Genomic DNA, 24,912 nt, shown 5'->3' with positions numbered 1-24,912 from the left:
GCAACTGTTTATTCAACTTGTCCCACAGATTAACCCTGCTTATTCAGAATTACAGGGGTGTACAGAGTACAGAGTGTACTGAGACAATGTAATCAAGTAGAAGTGCAGTTAAATCCCATCCTGTGCAGAGGTTCTGTTCAATGATAACCTCTCCAAAACCTCTGCCTGCTGCAGCGCATTTATTTTCTGATCTGTATTTTAAGGATTTCAGCATTCGTTAAATTTGCCTTGCCTTCAACAGCTCGTTTGCAATTGGCTGATAGCTTTATTGGTTAGAAAATTTCAGATGAAAGATCTGAACAGAAGCCAAATCATTGGTAGCCTGGAAACCAGCAAACCTGCTGGCTCTTGTTTTATTTGCTCTGGCAAAGTCAGGCCAAACTGTTGGCTTACTCAGAAGCAAATTATGATTTTATAAGTAGATTACACTGTGTAATACAGACAAGTGTGCTTAAAATTAAAGACTTAAAAATAGACATAAAAGTAACTGTAAATATCCCAATAAAACAAAGAAACCAAATTACATTAACAGAGTAGCTGTAATTCATTAAATTCAGTCCAACTTGTAGTTTCCTCAGATTTCTTGATGCTTTCTTTATCAAACAAATCTATAAATGTAACATCCTAGCACAGGCTGCATATCGGGGGTCGATACTTGTATGACTCCAAACAAACTTCTTCAGTACTATCAAGTATCAAAAGATTCAGTCATTCAGTATCAAACCAGAGCTGAGGAAATGAAGTTCCAAGCTGCGGTTGGTTTTCTGTGTTGTAAATGTGCCCAAAATGGGAAAAAGCCAACATGCTGAAATATAAAACTAAAGAGAAGAACAGACAAATTAAGTTAAATCGCATTCTGTCACAATTTGGTTTTTATTGTCGTGTGATTTGTAACGTAATGTGTAATGCAATTCTTCTTTTTGCTCAAATGTTTTTTCATCATCCTAATGTTCTTTTTGATGGAACAAATCACAAAAAAACATGAAACCCTGTTTTGAATGATACCGGGTCCCAAATGTCTACAGAGCAGACTTTCTATGGCAGAGGGAAAAACTAAATTAAACAATAAAAGATCAATAAAAAGCAATATCATTAGTCAAGAAGTACACTGCATATAAGAAATGCATTTCACGATCATGGAACATTTCCTGAGACCAGCAGCACCCTATATGAATGCCAATGAGCTTGGATCACCAACTTAGTGACGTGCCTTCAAAAATTCTATAATAACACTCCCCTGGAGGAAGTAAACCAGCTTGTTTCCAAGTTCAGTTTGAGAGGTCATAACAGACTGAGCCACTGAACTTTGACTGACCCGAGAATTCAAAACATGCCTGCAAGTGGTCAGAGGAGCCAAGACACACACTAAAAGATAACAGCAGAAAAGACCAAACACTCCACTAATTAATCCATATTTTTGCCAAATTGTGACCTACTGGAAAAAAGCCTGTGGCATATTATGCTCATAACACTGCAGGAGTGTGCTCAGACGCTAAAAGATGAAGATGAGTTGCAACAACTCGGTGCAGGCTGAACTGTGTCCCACCTACAAGCCTGCAGGCGCATGATATCTGAGGTAATACTATGGAAACTGGCAGACATCTTACATCATTATGTATACTCTAAAGTTTGAACAGATCATATTGAAAGACCCGGCACGTCTCACCCGTGGAAAAATAAGCAGTACCTGAAAATCTGAGCAATAAAAGCATGTTCAGTGGCAAAGTTATCCTGACAGCTAGCTTACATCATCGGCCAAGTTATACTGTACCTCCAACCTCCAGATTCTCTCTCACATAACTGGCAGTATTTCAGGAAGGGAATTACGTGTTATTTTAACAACTTGTATGTACATGAAAGAAGAGCAGTGCTTGGACACGCCATCTCCTCTACATCAATACGCCACTCTGCCAAAATATTTTTTTCACACATCCTGAGTGTGTTGGCCAAATTTAACAAAGCATTTCAAGTGAGATAGATTAGCTTTGATTACCTGGTATTGATATTTTTCTCTAGATCGTGAACTGCGATGTACTAACTTGTGGCAAACTTTCTCCACAAACACTTTTAAGTGTCATTCATAAATTCAGTGTCTTACCGGAGCACCTGGATCTCCTTTGGGGCCACGTAAACCGTCTTCGTAGTCATACAAGAAATCAGGTTCCTCGTATCCGTAATCATATCCTCCCATGTCCATGTCGTCATAGCTGCCATCCAGATCATGCTGCTCTGAGGTGTCCACGTGATTTTCGCGATATAAAGTGGTGCCATTAGCTCTCAGATGAGTCTTCAGGAGCTGATGAGTCTGTTTAGGCCCAACGTGAGAGTCCCTGGAGCCGGTGATGGAGTTGTTCCTGAGTCCTTCCTTCACATGACTTTGCCCGACTGAAATCAGGCCTGGGGTAGTGGTCTGCAGGTCCCCCGAGCTGTTCTCTCCCTCGGTGCTGTTCAAAGCAGTGTCCCCTTGGTTGTTCGTCGTGGTGACAGCTGTGCTTTGGGTGAGATCCAGAGCTGCAAGCCCATTCAGGGTGGCTGCACTGGGGCTGTTAGGCTCAAGGGAGTACAGAGCTGAATGGACAAGGGGTTCCAATGTAGAACTGTGGCTCTGGTCCCCCAGATGAGGTTGTAATGAAGGGCCTAAGATGGGGTAAGGTTCAACCACGGCACTTGGGGAGACTCTGACTGTTGCTTCTGTTGGCATCTTATGTGTAGCTGCTATTCCAAAAAGGGCCCTTGTAGAGGGATTAGAAGGGGAATCATTTGCCTCAATATCCAAACCAGGATGTGACAAAGGCAATCGGTAAGTGTCGGCCAGCCGGCACTGTTTCCTAAGGTAGTTGCAGTAATGTGCAGCGGCTTCAGCCGAGGGATATATATCTAGTTGGCAGACTCGACCACTGAATGGCGCCGCTTTGGAGTTCATCCTCCCCAAAGTAAAAAGGCCCCCAGAGTCCCCCAGTGTTTGAGACCTCCCCAGGGTCTGCTCTCGCTGCTGCACCACTCCACAGTCCGCATAGAAGGCCACTGAGTGTGCACGAACACCGACAGCAAACGTGTGCAGGCGCCCATCATGCCAGTTGTAGGTGAAGTAGATGGAGGCCTTCTCTGCGGTGTAGACCACCACTCTGTGCGGAAGCAGCTGAATGCCAAAACGTAGCCTGTCCCTGCCGTCTTTGACACTGAAAAGAAAAGCGTTGTTTGCCCTCCAAGAGCTCAGGCTGACCACGACTGAAAACTCCTTGCCAATCTCCGGTGGGAAGAGACTTCCTGCTGGAGCCTCATAAAGGGAGTTTGAGTCGAGTATTACCCCATATCCAGAAACGGGAGGATTGAAAGACGAGGGAACAGTGGTGTAGGTGGGAGAAGGTGAGGGGGTCCCTTCGGCGGGATTGTCTGTGGTGCTCCGATCTGTAAGCCCCAGTCGATAGAGGATATCCACTCCTGAAAGATATAGGCCATTTTATTAGGGAAAAAAAATTACAACGTTTCTTGAGTTTCTTTTTCAAGTTGACAATTTCTGGATTTTTGTGCTTGGTATTTGCACGGCAGCTGAATGGCAGATACCTTTTTTTTAAATAGTAAAAACAGGACACTGCATCTGATGGATTTATCAGAAAACCTATGATGGCAACAGTGTTTATCAAATCAATCAATCACATCTCTAAAAAAAAACTAAAACTTTTATTCGATAAAAAAAATTAAACAGAAATGATCAACAGTGAACCTAAGGGGAAAATTTGATAAGAAATAAATTCATCTAAAAAAAAAAAAACTGTAAATACAGCATAAAATACCGACAAAAAAGATTTGTTTTTAGTTTAAGTATAAAATATCCACATTTTTAACTTCTTTGAAAGGTGTATTCCTGCATCTTGGAGCACAATGGGAGAGTTCGTCCAGCTGGAGTGACACAGCAGGAAGGGAAAAGAGCAGAAACCAAGAGCCAGGTTCACTATTTATGATAGAACGATCTTTGGGAAACCCTTCATAATTGAAAAAACACAAACAACAACAACAAAGAAGACTATTTTCTTTCTTTGGCTCATTTTAACCACAGACTGACTAAGCATCTTTTAAGGCAACAACACTTGATTGTTATGACTCAAGTCTGTGTCTGTGTGTAATGAAGCATCTGCCCGCAAGATACACCTTGGTACCTCGGTTTAAGATGCAAATACACTGCAAAACAATTCTTTTTGATACGTATGGCATTTCTTCTACAGTGACAAGAAGGAACGACAACAAACGAGGGCAACAAACGAGGGGAGACAAAGAGGAGCACTGACAAACACAGCAGCCAGACAGGACATAGACCACCATACAGAGAGTACCAGACGATCGAGGTTTAATATGTATTCCATCACTCCCCTTAGCGATGAATTTACTGCAACATTTAATTCAATAAAGAGATCCCTTTGCTGAATGCAGCAAATGAGGGACATTACACAATCTGCCCTTGTCTCTGGGAGGAAAACAAGCAATTGGTCAGCCATTCTACCCTTTCAAGTCTCCCCATGATGCTGGTGACCTCTCCCTGCTTCTCTCCTGGAGCAAGTACCAGAAAGCAGCTGTGGCCCAGATGAGTGGATGGGACTGGAGAAAGGATGGGGCCAAACTAGGATACAGGAAACCAGTCCACACAGCCTTTTTGAATCAATCTGCCACCAGAGATTCATGAGAGGAGCTTTCTTCCAAACAATCCTGTCATTCTTTTTTTCCATGCCCACAGGTAATTCTTCAAAGAATGTACGCTCGGGCTGCTAACGGTGACTCACAGCCAGGAAGAAGCGTTTACACATTACAGTGAGAAAGAGGCCATTCTCTGCACTTTTGGTTTTGATTAAAGGGCAACTGACAGATCAATATGCTGGATACACATGTTTGCACTAAGCAGTGATAGAAGAAATTATTAATACAAATGGGAACAAGGACAACTGTCTCTGTTTGCTCATTTTAACAGATGATCTGACCAGTGAGGCATGAAGACACATCCTGAATAATCTGATCACAAGTGGAAGTGAAGGTGTAAGGACAATCAGGAGGCATTTAGTACATTTACGTGGTGTTAGAAAACATTAAATTATTGTGTTCAACCAAGTCAAACTGCACAGGTTGAAATCCTTGTCAAAATATTAGTAAGACTGAAATCCTGCTATTCAAAGCAGGATTAAGATTCCTTGATATTGCTTTCAGCACATGAAAAATTCCTGCATGTAAACACTTCAAATGGCCCGAAATTTGCCAGGTGTTCTGCACATGGTCCGTTGGTCCCACTGCCGTGTTTGACCCGTGCAGCACATGGTTAAGGAGGTTGTCATCGTAGCAGTCAAACACAGCGCATCTCTGGACAGACGAGAGGACAATCTTTGGTCTGCAGCTACACAGGATCTCCTTTTGCTACTTTGTTTGCTATACGATGAAAAACGTGAGCTGGAAGAAAGTTGGCAACCTTCTGTGGTGGACACACCGCCACCTACTGTTCAACCTCAGTGAATAAAGCCAATTTTGCTCTAAATGGCCGAATTTCAGTGAAGCAGGAGGGATATATCAAGACTTCAAATGAGTCTTTGCATTTTTGAGCAATGCTGATGAGGCAAGACCAGTATAGGCACCCAACAGACAAAATGTTGAAACCTTTGTATGTCCACACACACACACACACACACACACACACACGTATGAGTGCATCTAAATGTTGTGGAGGAGAGATCTCAGGGGACGTTCAGGGTATTTTCATTGCTCATCCAGAGACATTAACTTCCTTTGAAGCAACATTTCCTCTGTATAAGGGGGTGCGACTTTTCCAGAAGACTTCATTGATCAGGCATTACTGAACGCACCAGTTCAACCAGTATCCCCAGAGAAAAGCTCTCAGCTGCATCACTGGGTCCTATTATTCATATCAACTGTTACATACAGCTGCTTTCTCTCCAAGAACACTGGGGCTGATGAGTCGCAGGTGATCACACAGAAAAGGAGGGAAAGCAGACAAACAGGAAGTAACACAAGAAGACACACGAGTGAGGCACATTTCAAAATAAAACAGGAAACAAAAATGAAATCGAAACAAAAAGTAGAAGAAAAACCATAAATGAACGAAGGAAAACAAATAACACCAAGCATAGAAATAAGAGTCCATGATAATACAACTTAAAGGTTTATAAACTTAACGTCTTCAAGTAAAAATCACCATCATAGAGAGCAAATTGAGAGTGAGTTCAAGTTAGTTAACTCTCAAGAATGAAGACGCAGGAAATAGAAACCTCAAATCGATGGTTCTTCAGGTGAGATTCACAGGTATGAGCTTTGACCTCTCGGCTCGGTGAGGATGAAACCACCAATATGAGAAAATGAACGGTCGGAACAAGCTACCACAGGTTGACTTTGAGAGGAAACGTTCCCTGCATGTAGCAAGTATCTGGCTAGTGCTTCAACGCTTCAATCAGCATCAGAAATGATGGAATGGTTGTCACCCGAAATTAACATCTTATTCATGAAACGAGAGGAAATGCCAGACGTGTGCCCTCTGTTCAAAAACTATGAACCAGTGTGTATTGTGTCAAAAAACGGGAAATTTATTTACGTGTATCTGTATCTACTTAAAAACAAAATCGGAATCAATTCCTCACAGTGACGAACGCACGTCTCTCATGAGATTTATACTTGTTGACGAAGAAACTGTACTTTTTACTTATTTTGTCGCAGCAGCAGCCTCTGTTAGCACAAGTGCTAATTGCAGATCAATGGTGCATGATATTCTGTTGATATCCGAGCGGTGAGGGATGTTTGAAAAGTTATTATTTACCGTACTGCAAAATAGGGACCCTGCTCAGAAGGTGGCAGGTACTTGGTTCCTCCATTTCCATGTATTGTTATAAACTTGGAGAATCTGTTTGTTGCTGACAGCACAACGTTTACGCTCCAGCGCTCTCTCATGAACATGAGCCTGTCCCCCTCTGGAGACCCCCCTGTAATTGTGACTGATTTTGTATACACAAGTCCCATGGATACATGTAAGCTGAAATTAATGTTTACATATGCGAATGTGTTTGTATGAAAAGAAATTCCACCTGCAGTCAGTTATTGTCTCTCAACAATGAAGGCTGACTTAATTTCTCAGAGAGAGGAGTGTGTGTATGTGCATGATATACAAGGTCAGAGGGCGCACCCCCCCCCAGGTATGATTTATCTGGAACACTTAATCCAATGGTCACATTTGAACTTTCATTCATAAAACCATGTTTATATAAGTAAAATTAACATGTTCAAACATGCATCCAGCATTTTTTTAACACTCAACTTGAATGTGCTTCGATTACAGAAGCAGGTGCTTTTATCTGCTTCTGACACACTGTCACCTCGGTGATGAGGTTCTTGTTGTTGGTTCTTTTCTGAGAGCGCTTCAGGAGCAGAGGGTGAGAGACCCAGATAGCGCTCGTAGATCAAAAGGAACAAGACATCCAGAATATCTGCCTGGATGTGGTTTTGCAGGGTTGGTCGTCCAGGTAGGGAGTCTATCTATCTGCAGCTGATCTAAGCAGGCACTGAGACGTCCTTGACATTCTTTGCCTGAGGTAACGTCAGCCTTGATTCAGATTAACCTGTCTCATATGTGCAGGCAAGCTGCTCTGGTCTCTGTGTGCATTCTTCCTCCCTGTGTTATGATGGCTAGAACCTGCTTGGCGTTGGCTCAGCGGTTATAGACGAGAAGACAATGCGAGATGGAACACCCTGGAAGTGTTTTACTTCCAGATGAATAAGTATGTGCTGTACACAATTCACCCACGTGTGGAAATGCGAGCAAAAATGTGAGGATTCATCACGAGGTCAACTGTTAAATTAGGTGTGTGTGTGTGTGTGTGTGTGTGTGTGTGTGTGTGTGTGTGTGTGTGTGTGTGTGTGTGTGTGTGAATACACTAGCTGGAATTCTTGGCAGTAGCCCAGTAATACCACCCAAAAAAACAATATACCCTCCCAATGAAATCATAGAGTGCAATCAGTTGGCACTTCACTCATCGGAATTCTCTGGAGTCTTGTGCCAGCGTTCCAGCAAGTTCTTGCAAGGAAGTTGCATCTGGAGGAATATGTGGGATTATACTCGACTTTTCGAATGTTAAAATAGAGCTCAACAGTGGGGTTGTGGAAGTGAAAATCCCATTCATGCTCCCTGTGGAGGATTTACTGGTAATTATCAGCCGTCATAATCATCCAAGACTCATGACGAGTCAGCAGGTTTGTGAAATCACAGCGTCTGCTCCTGTCTGTGTGAAAAACAGGTTTTGTTAGCCCAGAGAAGTACGACACTACCCACAGTCCTACAGTGACAGCGACCGGTGTGAGTGGTAAAGTGTGGCGTTACCATGGAAATGTTTACGGAGCTCTTTACTGTCCACCATTTTCTCAGCGATTGTCTGAGAGGTACGTGATTTCCCTATCTGATACTGTAGACAAGTAAAGTCTGACATTTTCATCGCATGTACTTGTCGATGTAAGTCACACGTCAGCTAGCGACAGAAACAAAAAAATAGCTATCACGCGGTGACTATAAACAACGTTGCTCCAGAAATATAATATGCAGTGCCTTCTGGGTTGAGTCCCTCCTTGACCCTGACCCCTGAAACAAACCGGGGATGTAGGGGACACGTTCCATCATCGGCATGCAGCAGGGTTCAGTTAGCACTGCAGGGAAACCAGAACAAACGCAGCCGTTTCTATGGAGATTCTGTCATTCTAAATGCCTGTGGGTCTACAAAAACCTGCCAGGAAAAAAAATAGAGACGTGTCGCACAGTGACGTTCATGTCTTACACACTCGGTCAGTGTCGCTGCTCCAATGGATTACAAAGAGAGGAGAGAGCCAACGACCACAACTACGCTCACATTATGCCTTGCAGAAGGACCCGATGTGTTTCAGGCTTGAGTTGTTAGGAGCACTGGTTCTACTCAACAAAGTGTTACAGCGCCGCCTTTTTTTATTCCATTTTCCTGCAACCTTTTTCTCGCTCCAAATCAAATATTTAATGGTCGTGATTAATCTGCGCACTGGTTGGCTTGTTGCCTGGTTTAAAACTATTTATAAGAGGATTTTCTGAAACACCAGCGGAGAAAATGGAAGGGAGATTTACTTCCAGGGCAGAAACCGTTGAAAAAGTGAGGGGTCACTGTTGAGATGTAGTGACTCATCTGAGCAGCTGATGAGAACATGCACGCCGCTTTAGTTCATCCTTTGACCAACTGTTAACTTCTGCCCTTCTCACCTTCAACGCCTCTCAGCCTTGTTGCTTTGTTTAAGGGAACAGATGGATATCACCTTATTCCCCCTCCCAGCATCTGACCAGCTGAGGCACAGTTGCCAAAACATGCTGAGTGTTTAATTGAGATTTCCTCTTCCCCACTGCCTGACTGATTGCCGCACTTTCCCAGAGAGCGCCACATACTTCACGTTGTGTTTGCATTTCACGTATTTTGAGCTTTCGCTGACGGGCCGGAGGTGCGAGAGGAGACAAGACATGTAAGCATAGCGGCAACTGAGATCGAGAGGCTATTTAAATGCATTCTGAGGCCCAGAGAGCAAGAGCAGACATGTTGAGGGAAAGGTTAAAAAAAAAAAAGAAAAGGAAAGAAAAAGAGAGACAAAAAGCAGAAAAATGAGAAGGGGAAACTCCAGTTTGTAGCCACTGTGCTGGAAAACACACGTGTTCCCTGCTTCATAGCAATATCAACACAAAGCAAAGTGGTGCAGCGAAGAGGTTAGAGGTCTCTCACCCCCCCCCCCCCCCCCCACTGGTCAAGAACAACAGTCAACATCTGTCTTTTGTCTGCAGAGGTTGTTTATCAGCTCTGATCGTCGATGACGTAAACGCAAACCCACATGATCACACGTCCGTCAGCAGCAGTACGCCGTGCAGGCAACGAACACCTGTCACCTCCGCGAGTAACTTCAGTGACTTTTGTCATGTTGGACACAAATTCGACCCGTCTGCCTCACAGTGGCGCTCTCACATTGTCCCGTCAGGAAGGGAAATGCTTTGACACGACAACCAGGGGACGATGCGAATGCTACGTGAAGTGATCTTGTTCTGCTGCGTACCTTGAGCTAGGTAGTCGTCTTCTCCAGAGAGCACTGCTGAGCATACTGACAGGAGCAGGAGAAGGTTCCACCTGAGGAGACAAACAAACAAACAAAAAAACAATCACAACAAAAGGAGTTCACTCTGAGGGGGAAAGTCTGTCGTCGTACAAATCAAACGAAGAAGAAATGACAAATACGACATGACTCAGTCACATGGTGAGCGTTTTGTTTAGCGACTCTACTCTCACAGATCCATTAATCCATCTATTTTTAGAACAGGAAAGAGAAACAAAAACACTTGACAAAACGCCAGTCTGACATATCAGAGCATCCAGAGCCTGAAGACCTCACTATGGAGAGAGGAACAACATGATTGTGGTCACAGATGATCATTTATGACCACTCCTGCTCGCTGAGAGGCAGCATTGCAAAGCGCTTAGAACATCGGCGACTTGTTTCTCTACCAAACTCTGGTAATAAAGTTTATGCGTGGAATTATTGTGCGTCATAAAAAAGCCCAGCAGGTGTGGCTCACCTTTCCACTGCATATGGATTATCCTTCACATAGAGTGTGTGGTCACAGCGCTCAAGAGCAGTAAACACCAGCAAGATACTCTGGACCGGCTCCCTCCGGTCCTCTCCTCACATCTCAGTCTCCCTCCCTAAAGATCTCCACACACAGTTCTAGACTGATATTTTGATCTTGACACTCTTGGATCAGAAAGTTTTCATTGATTTATCTAGTTTTGTTTTTTTTGTGTTTTTTTTTTTGGTGGATGTCTTCAACACTCCAATGTTTTCCTTTTTCAGACTGAACTTTTACAAGCATCTGCACAATTTTCACAAAGGAAACAGCCCTTTAATGAGTTGAACCACGTTTCAAAAATGAAAATCACATTGGGGTTCAAAGTATACGGCACATACTTTTTTTTTTTTTTTAGTGCGGAGACCTTAAGGGGGTGATACATTGGCAACATTTGGAAAAAAAAAAAAAAATCAAGAGGCTGAACACATTTCCTTCAGCAGATGTGGCCAAAATATATAAAGAGTCTAGAATAATCGCTCGTGATCAAATGAGGAAGATGATTGGAAGTCGTCTAACATCACCTGCAGTCTTGCCAAAGCAGGAAAAGCACAGCTGTCGATCTCTAATGAGAGTCGCGGCGTCTCTATTCCAACTGCCATCATGCACGTACTTGGGCTCTGGCACAATGCAGCCGTTATTGTTGTTATTATTAGTTACACTTGTTTTGCCAAAATGTCCAGAATGACAAAGTCTGGGTAAGATCGTTAGGGAAAACACTCGATGAGGGATTCTGCACGAGATTATGATACAAACGTGGACGTTCGCCACCGGGGGGTTAAACGCCACCTCATGCTGGTGGAGATGAGATGCCTCCCGCCAACCCTGAAGACAAACCTCAGGACCAATCAGATGTCAGAATTTCATCTTTGAGGTTTCTAACATCCAGCGTCTCTGCATTCTGTGTGGAGAACCCTCAAACTCACCTGTACTTCATGTCAAGTCATGACAGCTCAACGGAGCCTGATAATATTCAGCTTTGACTGACAGTGTCAGGGAGTTTAATTTTAGTTTCCCTATTGTTGAAGTTGTACACCCCCCCCCCCCCCCCACCACCACCACCAAGACCTCACAACCCTGCTGAACACCTACTTGCTCCAACATGAAAAGTGACACCTTGTATTGCTGCTACCTGCGCCATCAGTTTATCAATGCTGGTGTAGGAATTCAATCCACGTGTCACATTTCAGGAAGCGCTACTGGTGAAGCCCATGTCTAAAATCGTGGGCCCGGACCGATTTAGTACTTCCTGTTTTGTCTTTCAGCCCTGGGCGGGGGGGGGGGGGGGGGGGGTGTTCAGTTCGGTTCGGGTTCGTTGGGTTTCCCGAATGCACTGCTGAGGGCTACACCTCACACCACAAACTAAGGCCTCCTCGGCTCTTCCTCCTCGTGTCTCCTTACCGTGTAGCGTCTCCGATGCTAAAGTTAGCAAGGGCAGGTGCGGCGGCGCGTGCGCGCAGGAACGTGATCGCGTAGCGATGTGACGCGGAAAAAAATAAATAAATAAATAAATAAAGACACAACACACGTTGTGAATTACATGCCGGTTTGCGTATCTTAATCAAAAGTTAGTTTTTTACTTGTTTCATTTTGAAAAAAAAAATATTTCTGAGATTCGTCCGCCTATCGCTAGAGGGAGCTCGCGTCACACCGCCGTTTGAGAATCACTGTAATTAACTATTCAACCGTTGTTGGGTATAGAAGAGGATAATAATGCTTTTAGTTCTGGTGGTGACATTTATTTGGCGCTGTATTACATCTGAACTCTTGTTCATTTTAGGTAAGTTTTTCCTTTTTCTTCTTTTTAATGTCTTGTGCAAAGAAATACAATACACAAGAGATAATAATCTCCTAATAATCAGATAGATTATTGCCACAAATACCATGTGCAATGTGCGTGTCTGTTCCATTGCAATAAATACTGCATTTTCAAGTCAACATGCTAAAACAGCTGAAGGGATTCTGGTTGCAGTGAGATGCAAGAATATACTGGCTGTTGCAACTGCTTACCGTGAACCTTAACTCAGTAATAGTTTCATGGAAGGTCAGTCATTTGACCCACACTGGCTCCAACTGTAGGTGGCACTGCCCACCTTACAGCTACAGCATGAGTCCTGCAGAGGCCTAAGAGATTAATTTGTGCTAAAGATATCTACCGAGAGTGCAGTTCCATGTGTGTGGGTTCGCACTTCAAGTGTAAAAATGCAAAAACATTGTTCATTCTCATACAACATACTGTACGCTGCATCCAAAACCAGAGGCACCACTGTAAAAAATAAAATATTTCCACTGGATGTTTTGTATTCTTGTTGAATTAATGTATTATTTGCGGAGTTTTGTCAACTATGGATTAGTTTTGAAGCAGGTGATGAATCCTAAGAATACAGTGATTTCATGCCATGTCATCAACTTGAGAAATCCCACCCTCCAGGGCCATAGATGAGGCACACCATCATGTACCTCAAGCCTTTCCTCCTGTGTTTGGGCCCTAAACTGTTACAAAGATATGACCACACAGTACAACTCAGTTCATTTCGATATTCATCACATAAAACCCCCCAGAAAATCATCATTTTTTGGTAAGTGAACACAAAAACATTCCAATAGAAACTTTTCAACCACCTCCGATGAAATAACTGCATTTAACGAGGATTCTGAGGATTTATCATCTGCTTCGTGGCTTCCTCTGAGTATTCAAACCAAATCCATCACTTGTACGGCCCCCTACACAGTTACAGGTGCTGACATAACGCGCAGTCACTTCGGGCAGCTTGTGAGGTGATTTTGACACAAAGTTATTGCAACACAAAAGACCCGAGGAGGTTGTCCTCTTGATCTTTTCACGTACAGTTACATAAGAACAGAGGGAGCACCATCAATCACTGCACTGTAAACCTTCGGGGGATTGTTATTTGACTGGGATGGCGTACATCAGCACGGCTGCTGCCTTACAAACGTCTCTCTTCCACAACCTACCAGGACCAGATTAACCCACCAAGGAGGATATGTGTGGCCCTGTTTGACTGAGAGCCACAGACAGACAGGCCCTCATGTTTGTTTTCCCACAGCAATACTGCCCTGCACGCTTCAGTGGAAAAAAAGAAAAAAGAAAAGAAAAACAGAAGCAGACAGAGAAAATACCAAAAGATGAGAGAAAAAGAAAAGAAGGAGAAGAGAGAGCAGACTAGAGAAAAATGGAAAAGTAACACAGTGTGTCCTATCACCTGTTCCCCATCGAGAAACTGGTGTGACATTCCATGTCCGGGAACACAGACATATGGCAAAAGCAGGAAAAAGCAACGGGGGGGATTAAATGAATGCAATCATTCATCTGCTGAGAAAAGATGGAGCTAAAAAGCCGGTTCGTTTTAAAAGTTGGTTGACTTGAAAAAAGTATACCAAAAAAAGAGGTAAAAACAACTAAATATAACACTTAACATTCCCTTTTGGAGAGTCAGCTGGGGCCGTCTGATGCTGATTCAGGCAGCTTTTTTTTCCTGCTTGTCTGTCTGTCATAGTGTCCCGGCTATTTCAGGCATCTCTGCCACCAAACAGACCTGGGTCATCGCTTTCTACCGTGACGTCAGGAATGTTCCAGCGCTCTCGCTCTCGCGTTTGGCATCTTTTTCTTTCTTGGAGTGATTTAAAATCTCTCTTCATTCCTGTTTACGTATGGCAATTTCTACGGGACTGAGGCACTTAAATGCACCACCTTTTTCCCCTTTTTTTATAACTGAGTCTTTATTAAATCTTGAAACATCCCTGCCTAAGTGACAGCACACTATGACATGTTTCTCAGTCCTTGCAGTTAATGGAAAAGGCTGCTGAAAGCAAGACAAAGCTTCCCAAACACTGCTCTGTTGACTGAGGGAAATACCACTATGTGGGGAGTGGGTGTCATGTCAAGACTATAAATAATCATTACTTAAAACTAACCCTCTGCAATGAATCATTACGGCACTAACACATCTTGCTTTTCTCCCCTGAAAATTAGCTTGGAGCTTTAACAATGCTCCATTCAACCGGGAGGCGAGCAGAGAGGCAACGTGCTTCGTGTGGTCGCGCACATACGAAGTTCCTGAGGCTCTATTTACAGTCCCCATATAGAGAAAAGAAACACATTTCTCGTGTTCATCCTTGTTGTCTGTCGGGAGGTGTCTCTGTGAGCAGAGACATGCTCCGTACACTGTTAACACGTCTGATTTGGCAAACCACTTACCAAATCCATAAGTGGGGACAAAGCATGAAAAGCTGTTAATCTACCCAAACACGTGTGAGATGTTTAAAATCTAGCAGGAATAAACAAAAAGGAACAGGTACGATTAAGAATGTTGCTGTTTGTTTGTTTTTTTTTTAAAAACAAGACAAAACCACAAAAAAAACTGGTTCGAAGCCAATGACATCCCTGCATTTTTACTTTGCCTTCAGAGAAAAGGTCCTGACGGGAGTCACCTTGACTGACCCGTCCTGATTTCTCATCTTCTGTTGCAAAGATTGCCTCTTCCTTCAGGACATCACCCGGCAGATGTATGAATTATTCCACAAACGCTCATTTCCTAAGACTTTATATGAGTTTGTATGACAGCTTCACGTTGGGGTATTAAACTAACCTCCACTCTTATGAGCCTGTTTGGCAACTAGTCCAAGTTTTAAATGGAGTCAAACTCCGAACAGAATGTTGATCAACTTGACCAAATTAAGAGCCAGTTCATGGGTTCCAAGTCTGCGTGTCACTGGGGTCCGCATGAGTGGGTGTAACATCCAGTGGGGTCCCACGAGGTTTCTGTGGACACCTTCCGCACACATTTGTGGCTGCATGGACTGAGCACCATGAAGAGTCAATGCGATTGCTCCACTACTGAGCCCACATCTCTGTCCAGTGGTGGTCCAGGCAGTGCCAACAGAAAACGGTGATTAACACTCCTCTCCTCTCCACCCCGCACTATATCTTCTTTTAGCTAAACACAGTAGCTTCTTTCTAATTGCGCACAACAATGTGACAAATGACAAACAATGACAAACAACAATGTGAATGCAGCATAGATGCATTTGCACGTGCATAGAACATCAGATCAACATGGAAAATCCATTATGAAGGTGACGGTCCCCACGAGCACGTCAGTGTGGTTTGTTTGTAGCAGCCTTAACATGAACGGAACCAGTAAAATTTGAGTGAAACTTAAATGCATTTCATGCAAAAGACGAAATCAGTTGAGCAACTAACAGGATAAGGATGATTCACTCAGGACTAAAACCAAGATTAAATTATAAAAAAGTACAAATAACACTGCATGCTAATAATAGGTGGAGTGACTCTCTTCTCTTCTCTCAAACCTAAACGTTCCCAGACAGTAACACGTGCTGTAACTGACCTGGAGCCATTAATGCTCCTTCTGGCTGCTTTAGCACCTGCATCCTGATCATAATGACTTTCACAATGGAGGCACTTACGGCCCTCAGCTAAAACTACCGAGTCAACAACTTTCCAGGGTTCTTTCTTGAATGCTCTCTCTAGCAGAGGCTCAAAATACTCCTCAGGATTGACACATTCCCAAATTACTCCAATATAGTATTCAAAAAGAAGAAAACAAAATTCCACGTCAGGTCCGGGAGTTTCATATGTGACAAATAGGGCCAAGCGTGGTGAGTGTTTGTCTGCTCCCTCAGATTAGCGACTGGAGTCAAGAGGTCACTGAAGACCAGAGTAAAGATTGACTTAGTCCACAAGACAGCGAGCAGACAAAGAGCTGTGAGTAAACTTCCAGCAGCCTTTATTGGTTTGCCCTTTTCCTGTTGCAGGAGGACTTGCAGATGTTAGGAGGGTTTAATACTCTCACTCATGCAGACGGGCCAATATCCCCAGTAGTGACTGGTGTGGAGAAGGTGAGTGGATGCAGCGTGAAGGTGGCAGCCTCTGATCTTCACTCGCATTACAACTCACCAAAATAACAAAAATGATTCCTGATTTTTTTTTTCTCAACCATCTTTTGTTATAAAAAAAAAAAAGAAGGTTCACAGCGAGACAATAATCCTGAGAAACACTCAGGAACGTATTGTGTTTGGAAAGAATTTTTCAAAGGTCTGTGAAAGTTCATCAGTTGTTTTAATGCTTTTCCCATCAACAACTTCATCTCACATCCATTGTGCTATTGGGATATGACTCACTTCAGTCGAGAGCTCACCAGAGACGAATAAAACTGAAAGCTGCACGTCAATATACCGCTGTGATTCAGCGGGAGATTGAACTTTTCACCAGGTGAAGTGTTTCTGTCAGCTGCCTTCAAACGCATGTATAAAATGGTAAAGTCAGTAAATGACATTAAGTGTAGTGGCTGAACTGTTCTGGGTTGTGAGTCTGGCAACAAAAGTGAGAATACTGACCGTCTACCTGAAATATTCCTCTCTCTTACGAAATGTTACTACCAAAAGGGTGGCGTAGGATGAGTCCTAAAACCGGGCAAACATTAACATCGTCAGCTTTTTCTGAGTACGTGTTCATTAACTGCCTGAAATTCGGCCCATGGTTCACACTAGCTTTATGTACCTTCTCTACAGTTTTAAAGAAGCGGCTACTAACAATGTGGCAAAACAGGAGTAGAGAGACGTTGTTGAGGACGTTAAACGCCATAACGCCGCAGAAAGAAGAAGCGAGAAGCTAGTCGTGGTGGCGTGGAAGTCCTGTGTCCGTGGTGTAGTTCATTCATAGCCTAACATTAGCTTTTCACTTGTAGCGATTGCATTTACGAGACACGATACAAAGATTGTCTTGGAGAACAAAACATCTGGTGCGGTAATGATGACTTCCCAGTTGACCAACAAAAAACATCTCATCCCTGCAACCCTTTCCACACAACTGGGCACTCAAACGTCCTCAAAATCCTTTTGTTCTCTCAGTTGGATATTCAGAACAGCAGGGAAAACATGAACGCAACACCTTAAATGACTGCATAACAACAAATTCAAAAAAATGCAAATGTTACATGTACCTTAGGGCAGCTACTGGTTTACTAAGCCACCGTGCCAGTATGAACTGGGCAAAAAACACAGTTTGTATCAGGAAGTAAATCATCATTACATTTATTCTTCTGTCAGACACTGGAAGTCTTTTTTGAGTCCTCCTCTTTGAAAGATCGAATCCACCTCATCTTTATTTCCAGCGCAAATTTGCATTGAACTCATTGTTGGAACTACAAGCCAGTGTGGAGCAAACAGCTGCCAGTTGAGAGTAGAGAATAACTGCAGCTATAGAGTCTCAAACCACTGCCAGCAAAGGAGCAACAATATCCACAACAGTAGGTGATTGTCTGGAGCTCAGGGGGCCAGTTAACCACTGATGCATACACACACTAAACTCTCTCTCTCATTCAGTTCTAGAGAACTCACACTTGTTCTCGGTCAACTCAGGTCTCACTCGAAAATAAATGGACCTCTTAGGATTTCAGGTCCACTTTGTTTTTCCGTAACAGCAGAGAACAAGAGAAGGTATTGTGAGTTGCTTTTAGATCATCTGGAGGAGATTCATCTTTCATCAAGATTCATGTCAATAATGCACTTCTATGTGGAGGGTTCGGGTTTTCCACTCACTGCTGGGGGTAATCACATTACATTCGTCTGGAGCTCACTTACTAATCGAACCATGATGTTCCTGCTTGTGCCTCAATGATGGAGGAAAATAAAGAATCAAACACGTCCTTTCATGCGTTTTTCTATTGACTTGTTCTCTTTTAAGACAAATATTTGCATACCTGGGCACAACTTGATTTTGTTAAGAGCTCTTTTTTAAATTAAGATTTGTTTTTGGGCTCCTATTTCGCTTTTGAGCCTACAGTTAACTAACAATTACATGACAGTGTATCACAGGTGAGGAGGAGACAAATAGTAATGAATTGAGTATTGATTAAGATACTTTCTACAGGGAAAACTGCAGTAAAGATGTTACTTTCTTAAAAAGCAAAAAAAAAGTAATGTCAAGTGCACTAATGGTTTTAATACAGAGGCAAACATTGGTGATCACTGAATGTAGGAATTATGCAGAATAACCACCAGTGCAGCATCACTCTGACATACTGCAGTCAAAGTATTTCAGGCATTTAGAAATGAATAACCGAGTGAGAATCATTGAGTCCATATGTGCAGATGCAGGCTACTTTTGAAGACTTACATGAGAGAGGAAAACAGTCTAAATCAAACAGAAACAGATTGTTTCTCTGTATTCTTTCAACCAATGCAAATATTGTAGTGGTGGCAAAAACGTGTAGCTGCAGGAACTATGTTTAGTCATCTGGCAGCCCTGTCACAGACAGATGCCAAAGAACCAGTACAGAAATAACTCCACCAGTTGCCGTTTTCAATGGAAATTTGTTCTGGGAACAGTTGTCAAACACGCACATTCAACCTGACATCCAAATACGCAAATGTTCACTTACGTTGCTGCCGCGGAAACGTGTCCACTCCTTGTCCGTTGAGCTCCTAAATGCATTTGTATGCATTTGTCCAGGCAGCAGAGATCTGGGTGAAAACAGAATCACACTCGAGGGGATGCCTGCTCATGGGCTAAACCTTTGGTAGCAGCCAAAGGACGCTTCTAGTGGACAGAGGAGTAGTGCCACCTCAGAGTTTCCTCATCGCATTGTAGTCCGGACGGAGGAGAGATCTCTCCCACTCTTTCACACTTGAGCCTCCCAGATCCTTTGCGCTCTGCGGCGCGCAGTGATCAGGCTGCTGCTATCCAAAGTGGAGACGCGCAACAGTTGCATAGAAAAAAGTTGGCTAGTCTGACTGTCTCGGCGTTAACCTTAGTGCTCTGCGGGACACAGAGAATCAGAGCCCGACTGCTGCTTCTTCGAGACTGCTCTCCAGCACAGCTCTGCGCGTCTTTACCTCCAGGCGGTGGTTCCTGCTATGTGCCTTGACTTGCACTGATGCAAGAGGACCAGTATTCACCCCGACACAACTCCTACCAGCTGGTGGTGTTGGATTTCACCAGTTACTGACTTGTGACATCAGAGTTTTGGCTTCACCAATACCCTTTGTCTACTTTAACTACTGAATGAGGGTACAACATGTGTGCTGTATTTTATATTTATTCCCAACAGCTGCATTCACATGCAAAGATTTATCTATCTATCTATCTATCTATCTATCTATCTATCTATCTATCTATCTATCTATCTATCTATCTATCTATCTATCGATCTATCGATCTATCTATCTTTCTTTTTAGCTTTTTATCTATCTAGCTGTCTGTCAATCTATTTATGTCCATCTATCTATCTGAAAATGTCCTTTTTTTCCTGCAGTATTAAGATCAGGAACAACTTTTTAATGATTAAGTTACTCAAAAGTCAAAGGGCATTTCTCGCCATAAATCTACACATTTATGAACAGAAATATTGATTTGGAAACATAACATTCCATAATGGCTGCACGGTGGTGCAGTGGTCAGCACTGTCACCTCACAACAAGAAGGTTCCGGGTTCGAGCATGGGATCTTTCTGTGTGAGTCTCCATGTTCTCCCTGTTCCTGTGTGGGTTCTCTCTGGTTCTCCAGCTTCCTCCCACAGTCCAAAGACATCAAGAGGGGACGAGGCTGATTGATACTCTAAATTGACTGTAGGTGTCTGGATTTGTTGGCCCGGCGATGGACTGGCGAACTGTCCTGGGTGAACCCGCCTCACGCCCGAAGGCTGCTGGGATAGACTCCACCCCCCGTGACCTTTAACAGGATAAGTGGTAGAAAATTGGTATTTCGAAACTTTCCATATCTTGCAATGGGTCAAAACTCCACTGTAACGTAACATGATATGCACATACAATCTCTGAAGAGTACATTTAAACTTGATGCATTTGTGTATATATTTTGTTAATCTATTATTAATCTATCATAAACTCAATAACAAAAAATAGAGATAGATATGAACATGTCACACGGCTAAAAGTGTACACGAACCGGTGCGTCACAAAGGTTTTGCATTTGACATTTGTTGTCAGTGACCTCGTCTCCTCTCTGTTGTCCACACATAAATGCACTAGTTCCCTATGATAAACACATTTGTTGGCATACAGTACACAACCAGCCATTTGGGTTTTAGCGCTGATTTGATTAGAATATAAACCTTCTGTTTAACTGTAACCATGCAGGACCCAAAACCACCATGTTTCTCTATTTCTGCTCTTGTCTTTATTGCTTCCATTAAATTTTTGCAACAAACAAGCCCTGACCTACTTCCTCTGTTTCTGATCCAGGTTAACCCAGTGACCTAAAATAAACAGAACCCCCACCACCACCACCTCCACCCCCTCCCACCTTCATCAACCTCCTCCAGACGTCTGTGTCCACCCCACCCTTTGCAGTTTAGGGAACTGAAAGATGCTACTAGGAGACAGAACAGTTCCTGCTTTCAATTCCAGATGGAGTACAAAGGGGGATTTTATCAACTGAAAGCATTACAGAACACTTGTGTTACAACGCAGAAATGTAACATAAGGCAGGTCAAAGTGACATGCAAACTCAGTCTGCCAGCCACTTTACTCGGGAAGTTTCAGCAAGGAGAATCCATTTTGTGGTGCCTACATCACAACATCTGAAACACTTTGTGCTATGGAGGTCCGTGTGTGTTTACAGCAGTAGGTCAAACTGCCTTTGGCTCCCTTGATCTAAGAGTTTTGTCTCAGAGGAGGAAGTACGTGCACGGGATGCACTCTCTCCGCTCTCTCTCTGGCATCACCATCAGCCAGCATCTCGGGATAGCAATGCTTCGAGCAGATGTTTTCTCCTCCACCTCCAGGAATCAAAACTGTTAAGATGCTGGCTCTCTGACAAGGCCGTGAATCAGTGACACAAACAATTTAATTACGAGATCAGTCTGACATCGACTTATTCTAGAGAAAGCTCACCAGTAAACATTTGGAATGGCTTTAATCCAGACGTTGATGAAATACTTTAATGTCTCCTTCCTCTTGTACAATACAAGCACTTCAGCCAAATACGCAAGCAGATTTACTGCAAACTTTTCAAGATTTTCATTTGGCCAGATTCATACCGCGCACCGGAATCTTCAGCCAAAAGGGTGACTGGTGCACAATAATCAGAATCAGGTCACCTCTCTTCTTGCTCTGTTGAGGAATGGGCAGACGTTGATGGGTGTACACACACTGACCGCCTTCTGAAACATATGGTATTCCTCTCTTGGAGTTTCATAACTTAACCACTGCCAATAAAAGTGTTGTGATTGAGCCAGAATCACAATGGCAGTAAACAGACCAGTGTTCTCGGACAATGGAGTTTTTAGATGAAGACAGACAGGGTTATGATTGGAGCAGCATGCGGTCGCGGACAAACACCTTCCATATGATACTATATTATATTACATAATGCACAGAGCATGTGTCCATTAAAAATGTTCTTTCTCATTATCATATTTACTATATTTCAAAACTAAGCCTTGTATTTTCATGCTCTCTGCTCTATGATTAATCTTGACTTATGGCCCCGGTCCCAGGGGCCACATGTGTTTTTACCTGCACACTCAACTCCCAGTGGAAGACCTGAATGCAAACCCTATGTGTGGGCTGGAGAGCATATTGTCTTTCAGGTTAACATTTTATAGTACAGTAACAGCTTGTAAATGCAGGAGATGTGGAAACTTTTTTTTTTGCCTCTGAGGACCAAAGTGAAGCCAAAGTCAATGGAGCTGGTTAGAAAAAGAGGGTGGGTGATGAAGAGGGATGGTTGATGGCATGAAGTATCTTGTTTTGATTATTAAGCCTAAGTGGATATTTCTCAGCTGTGTAATACAGACATGGTTGGTTAAGTGCACCTTATTAGGTGAACAGCTCATTTGTCAGTGACAGCGGGGGAGTTTGGCATTCGTCTCCGTGACCAAGTTGACAGCTGAGTCTACCTGCAGACAGGCTACATGCTAAAGCTGCCCCCGTCTCTAATTAACACACACGGTCCTGTGTAATTTCTGACTTGTGTGCGTGTCACCAGCTCGTAGGGCTGTTATTTTGCTGAGCAGGGAGAGAGTGGGCAACAGCTGGGAGAGTGCTTAACAGATGGTGGAATACAGAGCAGTCGATAGCTGAAACAATGCTCGACGTAATAGTGTGTGTGTGTGTGTGTGTGTGTGTGTGTGTGTGTGTGTGTGTGTTTTGAGAGTGTTTATGCAATGAGGTGGTTTGAAGAGCTCGAGCGACCCTGGGAAAGCAGGGAGAGGGGCCAGGGGAGTCCAGGGTGAAGTGGGTGTTTGGGCTGAGAGGAAGTTTGGGAGCGTGTAGGAGAGAGTGAAAGTCCCTTTGGGGGTCATGTGGGGTAGAGAGGGGCACTCAGGAGGAACACACACATTGCACAGTTGCCTTGTGTTTCCCAGTTTCATTTAGGTTGTGACAGCTTGTTAGCGCCCTGGAGAAACTTTACTGCTTTGAATCTTGAACCAGAGCCGAGTTGAGTAGTATTCTGAACATGTTTTTTATTACTCAGCAAACTGACTTTATCAGCCTCATTGTATCGATGCGTGGCAGATCACAATTCTCAAAAGTGCAGTTACACCAACACTGAGGTGTGTATGTGTGTGTGTGTGCATGTGTAATTCGTTTTTTTACACGTTGAACAGAGGTCAACCCCACGATACCAAGTGTGTCAACTTCTAACATCCCCAGTCATAAAAATGCAGCCAAGATGAAACCTTATAAATGAAATAAAAACGTTAAATACCAGATGCTTTCCTTAAAGGGATCATATCCAAGCACCTGAGCAAAGGAGCACCGGCCCATTTTATCTTGTAATACCACTTTGTTCCATAAGAGGTGCCTATCCCAGCAGCCTTCGGACGACACCGTGGATGGAATGCCAGTCCATCGCAGGGCCAACACATAGAGACAAACAACCATTCACACTCACAGTCATACCTACGGTCAATTTAGAGGATGGATATGGTACCTGGAGAGAACCCATGCAGGCACAGGGAGAACATTCAGACTCCACACAGAAAGATCCCGTGCCCGAGCCGGGGCTCGAACCCAGAACCTTCTTGCTGTGAGGCGACAGTGCTGACCACTGCACCACTGTGCCGCCCTTTTATAAATTTATATACAGCTCAATTCATTTGCTTTATGCTATATTTCTATATGTTTGCTCTCGTATTTAGAATTGGTGCATTGTGATAAGCGTTGAGTTTCTTTGTCTTTCCTCCTTTGTACGGAGTGAAAATGTTTGTCATTCAAAGTTTATCTATGCACACCAGTCAGTTCTTTAGACAGCAGATTTTCACCTCACTTTCCTGTAATACGTATAAAATATGAAGCACTTGCTTAATCGCGTCACCTCCTACCTCAGATGACCATTTTCAAGAACAATAAATGTCTGCCAAATTAATTCGAACAGGAAAGGAAGAGCTGTACTGAGTGAGCGGAGGAGCTGTTGCTGTTGGTGCGGTGGATGTAGGCCAGTTCACTTCCTGCTCCTGTTGTTCTCTCCTGGTGGCTCCAACATCGCCCCTCAATAAATCTGCTCTGCACCCTCATTCTGATGAGTTTCTCGTGCCTCTCAGCGATGAGGAGGAAGGAAAACAAATGAAACAGTTGCAATGTCCAGAGGCAGTTTGAAGGGATGTTCTGCAAACCTGCGAATTCCAGCGTGTTCATTTGTGCACAGCAGCTGGTATTCATATCTTGAGATGGTGATTGTGAATAAAACAGCACCGAGAGTATAAAGTATCATCTCTGAAAAGGAGAGATGCATAACATCTGTTTCCAGACAGATATACTCTATTCCAGTGGCATGTTGACCCTGCAAAGATGATGAATGACCACAGTGCCGTGGCGAGGTAGCGTTCATGTAAGTGAACAGTTGCTGACACCAACGCAGGTAAATCACTGCGTGTCTGTGTGAACCCTGAGAACTTCAGCTGTGATTCTCTGATCACTCGCGCTGATGCTCTGAGAGATCTCACAACCGTTATTATTATTCTTCGTGATTTGTAGTTGTGATAATTCTGTCCGTAAGTCACATGTTTTCCTCTAATGATAATCTATCTCGTCATAAATCCTGCCTCAAAAGCACCCTGTTCATATGGTAGTGGTTGTTCTTGAAAGATGGAACTGGTTCAGTGCATACACACACACACACACACATACACACACACACACACACACACACACACGTCCGCACGCACGCACAGCAGAGGTTCCCAAAGTTTGGGTCGTGAGACACAAATGGGGTTGCAAGATTATTCGTATTATGAGTGTGTGTTTGTGTG

The 24,912-nt window shown here is 43.4% G+C and overlaps 1 protein-coding gene across 1 annotated transcript in view; it reads right to left on the bottom strand.

The window, feature by feature from the left end:
* The window catches only part of col24a1 (collagen type XXIV alpha 1), a 96,049-nt gene extending 76,506 nt beyond the window's left edge, over positions 1-19,543 (bottom strand). Inside the window, exons 1-3 of the mRNA XM_086224153.1 lie at positions 19,081-19,543; positions 10,090-10,160; positions 2,099-3,441 (exon numbers count right to left, since the gene is read on the bottom strand). Coding sequence (XP_086080279.1) covers positions 2,099-3,441; positions 10,090-10,160; positions 19,081-19,133 — 1,467 coding nt within the window. The 5' untranslated portion in view covers positions 19,134-19,543. The remainder of the gene's footprint in view (positions 1-2,098; positions 3,442-10,089; positions 10,161-19,080) is intronic.
* Between the last annotated feature and the right edge of the window lie 5,369 nt (positions 19,544-24,912).

Source organism: Aulostomus chinensis, chromosome 14, assembly GCF_037954235.1.
Source record: "Aulostomus chinensis isolate RoL2024-O1b breed Wild chromosome 14, RoL_Achi_v1.0, whole genome shotgun sequence".
Taxonomy (NCBI): domain Eukaryota; kingdom Metazoa; phylum Chordata; class Actinopteri; order Syngnathiformes; family Aulostomidae; genus Aulostomus; species Aulostomus chinensis.
This window is presented reverse-complemented; position numbering and strand designations above follow the sequence as displayed.